This window comes from Hyla sarda, chromosome 2 (assembly GCF_029499605.1).
Source record: "Hyla sarda isolate aHylSar1 chromosome 2, aHylSar1.hap1, whole genome shotgun sequence".
NCBI classification, from domain to species: Eukaryota; Metazoa; Chordata; class Amphibia; order Anura; family Hylidae; genus Hyla; species Hyla sarda.
The window spans coordinates 31980414-31993056 of NC_079190.1; the positions used below are offsets into that span (position 1 = coordinate 31980414).

The 12643-nt window shown below is 41.8% G+C and overlaps 1 protein-coding gene across 2 annotated transcripts in view; it reads right to left on the reverse strand.

The window, feature by feature from the left end:
- MRE11 (MRE11 homolog, double strand break repair nuclease) overlaps window positions 1-12643 on the reverse strand; it is a 229548-nt gene that overhangs the window by 159560 nt on the left and 57345 nt on the right. For both annotated transcript variants that reach the window (XM_056561491.1, XM_056561492.1), the window contains exon 8: window positions 11201-11386. In XM_056561491.1, the coding sequence (XP_056417466.1) occupies window positions 11201-11386 (186 nt within the window). The remainder of the gene's footprint in view (window positions 1-11200; window positions 11387-12643) is intronic.

Below are 12643 nucleotides of genomic sequence, written 5' to 3' on the forward strand. Positions count from 1 at the left end.
GGTCCCAGGTATTGGAAGCTATCACCAGCCTGACCTCACTCCCTATCACTAAATCCCTGGACGCCACTTTGTTGTCTATGCTCCCCTATCCCGCACCCCGCTACCCCACTAAATTGGCACACTTCCTATTGATCGCAGCCAGAACAGTTATACCTCGCCTCTGGAAGTCCACTTCCCCTCCTACGTTCTCGTCCTGGCTGACCGAGGTATCCCACATATGTCACATGGAGGAACTTCTGGCGGATTCCAGAAGACACCTAAATCAGTTTCACGCCACCTGGTCCCCATGGTTGACATATATGGCCTCACCTGACTTTAGAACCCAACATCTGGAAGACACTGACTCTACAGCCCCTACACCCACATGCCCTTGACATTCTCTCCATCTCGTTCAATCACACTCACTTATCTACACATGACTTCCTTCTCCGGTAGTGTTGCCCCAGCTCACGAGGTAAGATCTACTTTTCCTGTACATTTTCCTTCCTTCTTTCTCCGCCTTTCCTCCCCCCCTTTCTTTTTTCTTTCCTCCCTTTCTGTTTTCCTATTTCTCTACTTTACATATGTGTCGAATTGTTTATAAAGCATATGATTGTGCGGTTGCTTAATGCTACCTTACATTTAACACCAGATCTATGTGACATAACCTTGGTTGCGTTAAGTGGGTATTGACTGTATTCTTGTCAGCCATTCTATCGTTTGTGCTGAATGTCATTTGAGCGTTCTCATTACTTTTAGAACTACTGACTTATTGACATGATCATAATGCTATAGTTCCCTGCAGACTTTCTGTATGTATTGTATTGAAAAAATATTTCAATAAACACTTACTGTTAAAAAAAATATATATTTTTTTTAATAGAAGTAATTAACAAATATGTTTAACTTTCCGGAGCCAGTTGATATATATAAAAAAAAGGTTTTGCTTGGAATACCCCTTTAATCCTTCCAGTACTTATTAGCTGCTGAATACTAGAGAGGAAATTCTTTTCTTTTTGGAACACAGAGCTCTCTGCTGACATCATGACCACAGTGCTCTCTGCTGACATCTCTGTCCATTTTAGGAACTGTCCGGAGCAGCATATGTTTGCTATGGGGATTTTCTCCTACTCTGGACAGTTCTTAAAATGGACAGAGATCTCAGCAGAGAGCACTGTGGTCGTGATGTCAGCAGAGAGCTCTGTGTTCCAAAAAGAAAATAATTTCCTCTGTAGTATTCAGCAGATAATAAGTACTGGAAGGATTAAAGGGCTTATCTAGGAAAAAAAAAATTTTTATATATCAACTGACTCCAGAAAGTTAAACAGATTTGTAAATTACTTCTATTAAAAAATCTTATCCTTTCAGTACTTATGAGCTTCTGAAGTTGAGTAGTTCTCTTTAGTGTAAGTGCTCTCTGATGACACGTTTCTTCAGAACCGCCCAGTTTAGAAGCAAATCCCCATAGTAAACCTCTTCTAAACTGGGCGGTTCCCGAGACACGTGTCATCAGAGAGCACTTAGACAGAAAAGAACAACCTTAACTTCAGAAGCTCATAAGTACAGAAAGGATAAAAAAAAAAAAATTAATAGAAGTAATTTACAAATCTGTTTAACTTTCTGGCACCAGTTGATTTAAAAATAAAAGTTTTCCACCGGAGTACCCCTTTAATGCACAGAACCCACATCCAGAAATGCTTTAGAACAAGTCTTTTTATTTTACTGTTGTCTCTGACCTTTTCCCCCATTCAATAGGGGGAGATTTATCAAAACCTGTCCAGAGGAAAAGTTGCTGAGTTGCCCATAGCAACCAATCAGATCGCTTCTTTTTGAAAAGGCCTCTGAAAAGTGAAAGAAGCCATCTGATTGGTTGCTATGGGCAACTTAGCGGCTTTTTCTCTGGACAGGTTTTGATAGATCTCCCCCAATATGTCAGCGTTTCCCAACCAGGGTGCCTGCAGCTGTTGCAAAACTACAACTCCCAGCATGCCCAGACAGTCGAAGACTGTCTGGGCATGCTGGGAGTTGTAGTTTTGCAACAGCTGGAGGCACCCTGGTTGGGAAACACTGCAATATGTCATAAGTCACATGGTCTCCAGGGGGGAGTGGCTATGCTGTAGCGGGTGGGCGGATAGTAGGGTGGAAGAGATACACTCTATTTAGTAATACTAAAACTGCAGCATAGCCACGACCCCTAGAGACCATGTGACTTATGACATATTGCAGCCATCCGGCCATGCTGGGAGTTGTAGTTTTGCAACAGCTGGAGGCACCCTGGTTGGGAAACACTGCAATATGTCATAAGTCACATGGTCTCCAGGGGGGAGTGGCTATGCTGTAGCGGGTGGGCGGATAGTAGGGTGGAAGAGATACACTCTATTTAGTAATACTAAAACTGCAGCATAGCCACGACCCCTAGAGACCATGTGACTTATGACATATTGCAGCCATCCGGCCATGCTGGGAGTTGTAGTTTTGCAACAGCTGAAGGTGCATAGTTTGGAGACCATCAATCTACATAGTCCTGAGCCTGCTGAGAACAGACTATTCCCCCCCAAAAAAGAAATCACAACAATGATAACTCCCTTCACATGATGAGAGTCCCTCTCCATGGTGCTGAAATGACTTGTGTCCTTTCTGAAGTTTGGCCAAAAGCGGCAAATCAGCATCAAAACATAACAGGTTTTCTACACCAAATTTGGGAGCCGAATATGTTAATAATTTACTTTAATATGTTTACGTGTTAATATGCTCATAATATGGTAACGGATTTGACGATTTTCCAGCAGACCTGCGGCACTTCCATTATAAGTCTATGGAGCCCGAAGCCTGCAACGAGACGGATTGGGCGTCAGGCCGGGGTGTGAAGCGCGTTGGCCGGCACTGCTTCAGCAATACCTAGAGGTCATACCAACAAAATGGATCTCTAGAGGAGAAATGCCCAGCACTTTAGGAGATTCAATAATAAAATGTTTTAACTTAAAGGGGTACTCCGGTGGAAAACTTAATCAACTGGTGGCAGAAAGTTAAATAGATTTGTAAATTACTTCTATTAAAAAAATATTAATCCTTCCAGTGCTTATTAGCTGCTGAATACTACAGAGGAAATTATTTTCTTTTCGGAACACAGAGCTCTCTGCTGACATCATGACCACAGTGCTATCTGCTGACTTATCTGTCCATTTTAAGAACTGTCCAGAGTAGGAGAAAATCCCCATAGCAAACATATGCTGTTCTGCGCAGTTCCTAAAATGGACAGAGATGTCAGCAGAGAGCACTGTGGCCATGATGTCAGCAGAGAGCTCTGCTTTCTAAAATGAAAATAATTTCCTATGTAGTATTCGGCAGCTAATAAGTACTGGAAGGATTAAGATTTTTTAAAAGAAGTAATTTACAAATATGTTTAACTTTCTGGCACCAGTTGATAAAAAAAAAAAAAAAAAAAGTTTTCCACTGGAGTACCCCTTTAATTGAAGTTTAAAAGGTTTGGGTGACTACAGGATACAGTAAACCTAAAATCTAGCATTTCAGAAATCCTTAGTTTAGGTCCTGGATAAAGGACTTCCGAAACGCATTGGTTTCAGGTTTACCGTTAGCTGTGGAACGTTTTTATCAACACATTTCGGAAGTCCTTTATCCAGGTCCTGAACTAAGGACTTCTGAAATGGGTTGATTTGACCAACCTGGACTTTTTTTTATCTATTCTTTTTTTTTTTTTTTTTTTTTTTTAAATAAAGTTGAACATTCTAATATCGAACCTCTTGGAGTGCTTGGCCTCCATTTTGTTGCTCTGTGCTCCCCTGAAATGCAACAGCAATATCTTTGTGCCCCTGAGGGCTCTGGACATTCTGCTAAAAATAATCTGTTAATTGTGTTTGTTTTTGTATTTTCCTTAGACCTAGAGATCAGTGGGGGTCTCAGAACTGAAACTTTCGATGTCTGTGTAACATGTCAAAAGTTTTTTTGTTTTTTTTTATACATGGACAAGATTTCTACAAGTCCCATTCACTTTGCTGCTACTAGAAAATATGCACAAGCCAATCCTAAAAATAGCCAAGGCTGAGAAGAGTATTCTATACCGTGGGAAAGTAATCCTTTGAGTCCACCAGAACCCCTCTCCATATTGTGTCAGAATAAAGAACTGCTGCACTGGTGGACACCACATGACCATGGGAGCCATGTTACTGGGAGGTCATATAAGGCAGAGGTCCCAATACAGTCTTCAAGGCCACCAACAGTCCAGGATTTACATTTTTCCTAGTTCTATTCCAAGGGAGTAACTGAGAAAACATAGAATCTCGGGTGGGCCTCGAGAACTGGGTTGGGGACCACTGATATAGTGCCTCCCCCAGGGGGGCTATTGCAGGCTACTTTTTAGTAGTTGTGCACTTGTCGCTATAATGGTCCCAATAAGATGATAACAAGGCGTTCTGCCGTAAAGCATTACAAAATGCCCACTGGGTCCAAAGGGGTTAGGTTTCTCCTTGAGAAGAGCGTCATAATGATGTATGGAGACTTATAGGCCATTAATGCTCCACTGGGAATTCTGGGAAGAGGTGGTATAAAAAAGCAGCTCTCTTATGCCAGCTTTTCCAGGTAGTCTTCCCATAAACGGGTAATCTACCCAAGACATCTTATCCCCTATCCAAAAGATAGGGGATAAGATGTCTGATCACGGAGGTCCTGCTGGAACTTCGCTCTGTGCCGGATGACTGGCGATGCGGGGCAGAGGCTTGTAACGTCACGCCCCCTCAATGCAAGTCTATGGGAGGGGGCGTGACGGCCGTCACGCCCCCTCCCATAGACTTGCATTGAGGGGGCGTGGCCGTGACATCACGAACAAGGCGTGATCGTGACGTCAAGAGCCTCTGGAGCTGCACCTGACACTCTAAACGTACGCCGGGTGCAGCAGGGAGATCGACACACCGGCGTACGTTTAGAGTGTCGAGTGCAGCGCCAGAGGCTCTTGACGTCACTATCACGCCCCAGCGGCGGGACCCCCACAATCAGACACCTTTGGATATGGAATAAGATGTCTAGGGGCGGAGTACCTCTTTAAAGTCAGTGTTCCACCCCAACCAGGGGTCTTAGAAACTAACTGGAAATGCATGCCAAGCCAGAAATCTCTCCAGAAAGACAAAATACCCATCTGTAGACAGCTGTTTCTGAGTGTTGCCCCTCGTCCACTGAAATGAACGTAATAAGATCACACGCACTATTGTTTGGTTCTTGGAAAACCCAACACCAAGCCATTTATAAAAACATATTCCGGCCGATCGAAAACCGTGTCAACAAAATAGAAAATCCATGTCTCCAGCTAACCATGCCATAGAGTGATAGCCACTAATGGAGGCCATTACATGGCTCAAAAGTTATGGAGCGTTACATTACATCTTCTATTCTGTTTACGAGCTAAAACAACATTAGGATAAGAAGAATGGGAAGTGACCGATTCTGTGTCGTGGAGCATTAAACTGTTGGAAAACACAGAGTGAATGTAAATTTCAAAGGTTTTAGGTCAAAAAAATGATTTGTATGCAATACAGTCGAGTGACATTTAGAACAGGTGCTTTTATATTTTCGGATGACTAAGTCAATCCTGTGCATGTGATACTGGATATTGTACTGAACCTGTATAATGTATCTACTCCTTATGATTCTGTCTTTTTTTTACTGTGGTCAACTCCATAATCTAGGGGAAAATTCATCAAGACCTGTGCTGAGGAAAAGTTGGCCAGTTGCCCATAGCAACCAATCAAATTGCTTATTTAAAGCGTAGGGTCACACGCTATGGATTCGGAGGGTATTTTAGTTTTTGGAGACTAGGGGGGAGATTCATCAAAACCTGTTCAGAGGATAAGTTGACCAGACCAATCGGCTCGATTCGTTGTGAAAAGCCCTCCAAACAATAAGGGTAGAGTCACATGTAACCTATCCTCAGCGTATTTTACATTGCGGATTCGCCAATGGCCGACCCTAGATTGAGCCCGCTGCCTATGCCCGCATGCGCAGTTTACTCTCATACATTGCGGCTGCTCACGGCCTAGCTTAGAGGCTGAGGAGCAACTGCAATATCTGTGAGTAAACTGCGCATGCGCGAGCAGCTTACTACAGTCGCGCAGATTCCTGTGTGTGTGCTCATAGCGGAGGAATGCAGCTACGAGTGGACGCACGGACACAGGCAAGGGGCTCTCTCTAGGGTTGGAAGGAGGCCAGTTTCCCAGTCTTACCGCCGCAGGCCGGACATCTGGTGATCTCTGCTAAGCAATACGTCTTTTTGACAGCAATATGTTCATATCATTTTGTTAAGAAACAATAAAGAATGCAATAAAGAGTGCAAAACAATGTCTTAGTTAAAAAAAATTTATATTGAAAGTGGAAAATATTACAGCAAAATAAAAAAAATATTTATGTTATGTGTTCAAATGGTTTTTCGGTCATCAAAATATGTTTTCTTAAAATAAGGAACAATTTAAAAGGGGTACTCCACTGCCGCAGCATTCGTAACATTTCGTTCCGAACGCTGGGTGCAAGCGGGGGGGTCGTGACGTCACCGCCACACCCTTCGTGACGTCATAGCCACGCCCCCTCCCATAGACTTTCACTGAGGGGCATAGTGTGACATCATGAGGGGCGTGGCCGTGACGTCAAGACCCCTGCCAGCCGCACCGAGTGTTCTAAACAAACACCGGGTGCTGCACAGAGATCGTGGGGGTCCTAGCTGCAGAACCCCCTATGATCAGACATCTTATCCCATTTCCTTTGGATAGGGGATAAGATGTCTAGTGGCGGAGTACTACTTTAAGACTAATGAAGAATGTTCTGGTGGTCTGAGGAGGTGGAGGGGTTAATGTCTTAAGCCCGCTTTTTGTCTGTAGTCCTGTCTCTAGCAACAGTTTCAACAGTTTCAACAGTCCCTCTAGCAACCCCACACAAAACAGAAGCCATGATGGGACATCAACGGGCAAGAAACTCCTGAAAACAACATCACATACAGCAAAACAACAGCTCCCAAAACAAACAAGTCAATCAAATTTCACCTTGCAGACAGAATACAAAAGATACATAAGATAAGATATTTTCACTATAATGTCAGGGACCTGTACCTGTCGGCTTTACCTAGAACCAACATGTCAACATCGGACCCGAGGGACCAATAAACACAGTGCAGAAAACATTAAAATGCTGCAGAACAATATAGCTTCTCTGTCTGCTCCAGTCTTGAAACAACCACATTTTTTATGGATGTTAGTCCTGGACTTTCTGGTTGTACTTCCTGGTTCGGCAGTTACCATAATCAATGGGGTGGCAGCACCTGCTATTCATTCCCTGTTGGCTCCTCTGCCATTGTTCAACATAAGGCAGCATACTGAAAATAAAACTCATTCTCCCTAAATGACCAAAAAAAGATATCTTTATATATGACAGGGAAATGGTGCTGTAGAGACTGGTCGGAGGTGATGACATCACTCAAGGGGCGGAGCCAGAGCTCAGAGACAAGATCCAGCCACGCCTCCTGAGACAGCTGAGGTGTTGTCTCTGGAGAGAGGGTGGAACTAGGAAGCTGCTGAGACAATACTACACTGACAATGAGAGGACTACACAACTTCCTGTCAGGGGTAAATCAGTAAATCAAGCAAAAGCTTCCTGAAGCCAATACAAATTGTGATAACATTATATTGGTAAGTTATATATCTTGGAGTGTTAGTTTTATATAAATACAACTTTCTGATACCAAAATACCTCTAAGGCCCCTTTCACACTGCTGTTGCTCCCCGTCGAGAATGGCCATCAAAGTCTCTTTTTTTTCCAACTTTAATGGCAATTCTCATGACTGGGAGCAACGGGCAACAATGGGTTACAGTGGCTCCCATTTACTATTATGGGCCAGGCGCTGTTATGAATAGTGAGGAAAAAAGATGACACATGCAGTAATTTTTCTCCCGCTATTCTTCCCAACACTGCCGACGGCCGTCACCCTGCCATGTCCTAGCGGTATTGTGAAAGAAGCCTAAGCCATAGGGAAAGTATCCTATAATCCTTACATACTCACATTTCTACTACCAGAAGAGTGCTGCTTACCCGGGTGAGAATCCTTTTACATGAGTCAATAGGGGTACGACAAATGGCCTATATACGACTACATCCACTGCCAGCTGGACCACAAGAACAATCGGTGGATCAACCGTGCGGCTCGTTAATTTCATCATTCTTGGCTGCAAATTACCTGTTAACACAGGACAATGTGTGGCCAAAACCGAAAGCAGCATCACTCACACTAACCTGACACAGGTTAAACAGGTACTCCAATATGAATAAGTTTCAATACGGTTTTTCACCCGAACCAAAAACCGTAGTAGGCTACAGTTTTGGGTACGGGAAAAAAAACTGACAAAACTGTACAAGACGTAAAATGGATGCAAGCGGAAGCATCTTTTGGCATAGGTTTTCAATACGGTTCCGTAGGTTTTTCAAATTGAAAACGTATATGGGAACTGTATTGCAAAAACGTGGTGTGAACCCAGCCTTACACAGTTTTTTCTGTGATATGACCGGTAAGGCTAAGTTCACATCACATCAGGCTCCACTATATGAAGCTACATCAGCAGTTCAACAGACAACAGACTGAAAGGACGCAAACGGACAAGCACTTAAAAAAAAAAACTCAGCTGAAGGCACACTATGGGTCGAGTCACCAGCAGATACACAGTGTAAAATAGGCTGCGGATCCATTACGTGTGACCCTACCCTTAGGGTACATTCACACCGCAGTAGAATTTACGCAAAACGAAAATGTAGCATGTAGCAGGGATTACATATGCTGCTTGGACCACTCCGTTCCATGCGTATTCCGGAGTTTGAAATTCCACAGTGTGAAAGGTGCAAAAGAAACCCATTGAATCAATAGGAGGCTGCTGCACTAGAATTTCCAATCTGAGTGAAAATCCTATAGGAAATGCCATACTGTGAATGATCCGAAGTGGGTAACAAAAATAAATTAAATAATGTTACATGGCGAGCTTTCAAACATGATAATTGTTTGTATACATATATATTGAATTAATTAATTAACAAATCGTCATTAGTGTATATGACAATACAATACAGTCTTTGCATGTAAAATACAAGGCATCTGTAAGAGCATCCCTGAGGTAAAGTATTCCCCATATAGACAATACAGTACAATCTGCAGGTATCATGTTATAGAGCAGGAAGATCTGAGCAGATGATATATACAATACAGTACAATCTGCAGGTATCATGTTATAGAGCAGGAGGAGCTGAGCAGATGATATATACAATACAATACAATCTGCATGTATCATGTTATAGAGCAGGAGGAGCTGAGCAGATGATATATACAATACAGTACAATCTGCAGGTATCCTGTTATAGAGCAGGAGGAGCTGAGCGGATGATATATACAATACAGTACAATCTGCAGGAATCATGTTATAGAGCAGGAGGAGCTGAGCAGATGATATATACAATGCAGTACAATCTGCATGTATCATGTTATAGAGCAGGAGGAGCTGAGCAGATGATATATGCAATACAGTACAATCTGCAGGTATCAGATTATAGAACAGGAGGAGCTGAGCAGATGATATATACATTACAGTACAATCTGCAGGTATCATGTTATAGAGCAGGAGGAGCTGAGCAGATGATATATACAATACAGTACAATCTGCAGGTAACATGTTATAGAGCAGGAGGAGCTGAGCAGATGATATATACAATACAGTACAATCTGCAGGTATCATGTTATAGAGCAGGAGGAGCTGAGCAGATGATATATACAATGCAGTACAATCTGCAGATATCATGTTATAGAGTAGGAGGAGCTGAGCAGATGATATATACAATACAGTATAATCTGCAGGTATCATGTTATAGAGCAGGAGGAGCTGAGCAGATGATATATACAATGCAGTACAATCTGCAGGTATCATGTTATAGAGCAGGAGGAGCTGAGCTGATGATATATACAATACAGTATAATCTGCAGGTATCATGTTATAGAGCAGGAGGAGCTGAGCAGATGATATATACAATGCAGTACAATCTGCAGATATCATGTTATAGAGTAGGAGGAGCTGAGCAGATGATATATACAATGCAGTACAATCTGCAGGTATCATGTTATAGAGCAGGAGGAGCTGAGTAGATGATATATACAATACAGTACAATCTGCAGGTATCATGTTATAGAGCAGGAGGAGCTGAGCAGATGATATATACAATACAGTACAATCTGCAGGTATCATGTTATAGAGCAGGAGGAGCTGAGTAGATGATATATACAATACAGTACAATCTGCAGGTATCATGTTATAGAGCAGGAGGAGCTGAGCAGATGATATATACAATAAAGTACAATCTGCAGACATCATGTTATAGAGTAGGAGGAGCTGAGCAGATGATATATACAATGCAGTACAATCTGCAGGTATCATGTTATAGAGCAGGAGGAGCTGAGCAGATGATATATACAATACAGTACAATCTGCAGGTATCATGTTATAGAGCAGGAGGAGCTGAGCAGATGATATATACAATACAGTACAATCTGCAGGTATCATGTTATAGAGCAGGAGGAGCTGAGTAGATGATATATACAATACAGTACAATCTGCAGGTATCATGTTATAGAGCAGGAGGAGCTGAGCAGATGATATATACAATAAAGTACAATCTGCAGGTATCATGTTATAGAGCAGGAGGAGCTGAGCAGATCATATATAAAATACAGTATAATCTGCAGGTATCATGTTATAGAGCAGGAGGAGCTGAGCAGATGATATATACAATACAGTATAATCTGCAGGTATCATGTTATAGAGCAGGAGGAGCTGAGCAGATTGTTATTTAGTTTATTTGCTGCTCCTTTTAATATATTTTTTATTGTAGTGTATAATGGTATTCAATAAAATGTGTTACTTTTGGCATTATATGTGTTTCCGTGTTTCTTGTTAGGTATTTGTTATTTAGTTTGTAGAAAAGGTTCCAGGATAACTTGTCATTTAGGATAGGTTAGCATCACTATTTTTCTTTTTTTTTACTCTAGGTTTATCAACATATGCAGATATTATTATTTTTTTAAGCTGGAGTATACCTTTAAGATAAGAAACTAATCAGCGCACAATTTTAGACCTGAAAGAACATGATAATAAAAAGTTGACATTTAACTTTAACTGTGAAATACAAAGGGACTTACTTCTTTACTGCTTCTCCAGGGGACAGGGAAGTGGCCACAGAACTCCCAGGTTGTGACACATAGAAGAGCTGCTGCTCGTTCCTCACCGGCGCTATCTTACACTCGTGTTCATGGCCCCAAATCACCAAATCTAAAAAGTCATCCAGAAACTGCTCGGGGATGTAATTCGTGGCTCCGTGTTTACTCCTGCAAACATATAGGTCAAATTGTCAACCGGGAAACAACTTCAAACACTAGGACACGTATCGCTGGTTTTTCGTTAGCTCTCGGGATGACTGATCTCGCATTCGGTTGCTGTGTCTGGGGTTCAGCTATGGGGTTTACTCAATTCACTATACCAGTGTTTCCCAATCAGGGTGCCTACAGCTGTTGCAAAACTACAACTCCCAGCATGCCAGGACAGCCTTCGGCTGTCCGGGCATGCTGGGAATTGTAGTTTAGCAACAGCTGGAGGCACCCTGGTTGGGAAACACTGCACTATACAGTAGACTGAATACTGCAGAATAAGAAGGCTTAATACCAGAAAGAAATCTGAAACACTGTAACAAGATGCAACCGTGTCTGTTGGACAAAATAAAAAAAGCTGCAAAATGCTATCTATGATATCATAATGTGATGATTGAGATTATATTATATATATATATATATATATATATATATATATATATATACACACACACACACACACACACACAGTGGGGATCAAAAGTTTGGGTAAAGATTTGTATTAATGTGCATAAAGAAGTCAAGGAAAGATGGAAAAAATCTCTAAAAGGCATCAAATTACAGATTAGACATTCTACTAATATGTCAACAAAAGTTAGATTTTATTTCCATCATTTACACTTTCAAAATAACAGAAAACAAAAAAAATGGCGTCTGCAAAAGTTTGGGCACCCTGCAGAATTTATAGCATGCGCTGCCCCCTTTGCAAAGCTGAGACCTGCCAGTGTCATGGATTGTTCTCAATCATGATCTGGGAAGACCAGGTGATGTCAATCTCAAAGATTTTAAATGCACAGACTAATCTGACCTTGCCCCAACAATCAGCACCATGGGTTCTTCTAAGCAGTTGTCTAGAAATCTGAAACTGAAAATAGTTGACGCTCACAAAGCTGAAGAAGGCTATAAGAAGATAGCAAAACGTTTTCAGATGTCAATATCCTCTGTTCGGAATGTAATTATGAAATGGCAGTCATCAGGAACAGTGGAAGTTAAAGCAAGTTCTGGAAGACCAAGAAAAATATCAGACAGAACAGCTCGTAGGATTGTGAGAAAAACAATTCAAAACCCACGTTTGACTGCACAATCCCTCCAGAAAGATCTGGCAGACACTGGAGTTGTGGTACACTATTCCACTATAAAGAGATACTTGTACAAATATGGTCTTCATGGAAGAGTCATCAGAAGAAAACCTCTTCTATGTCCTCACCACAAAAATCA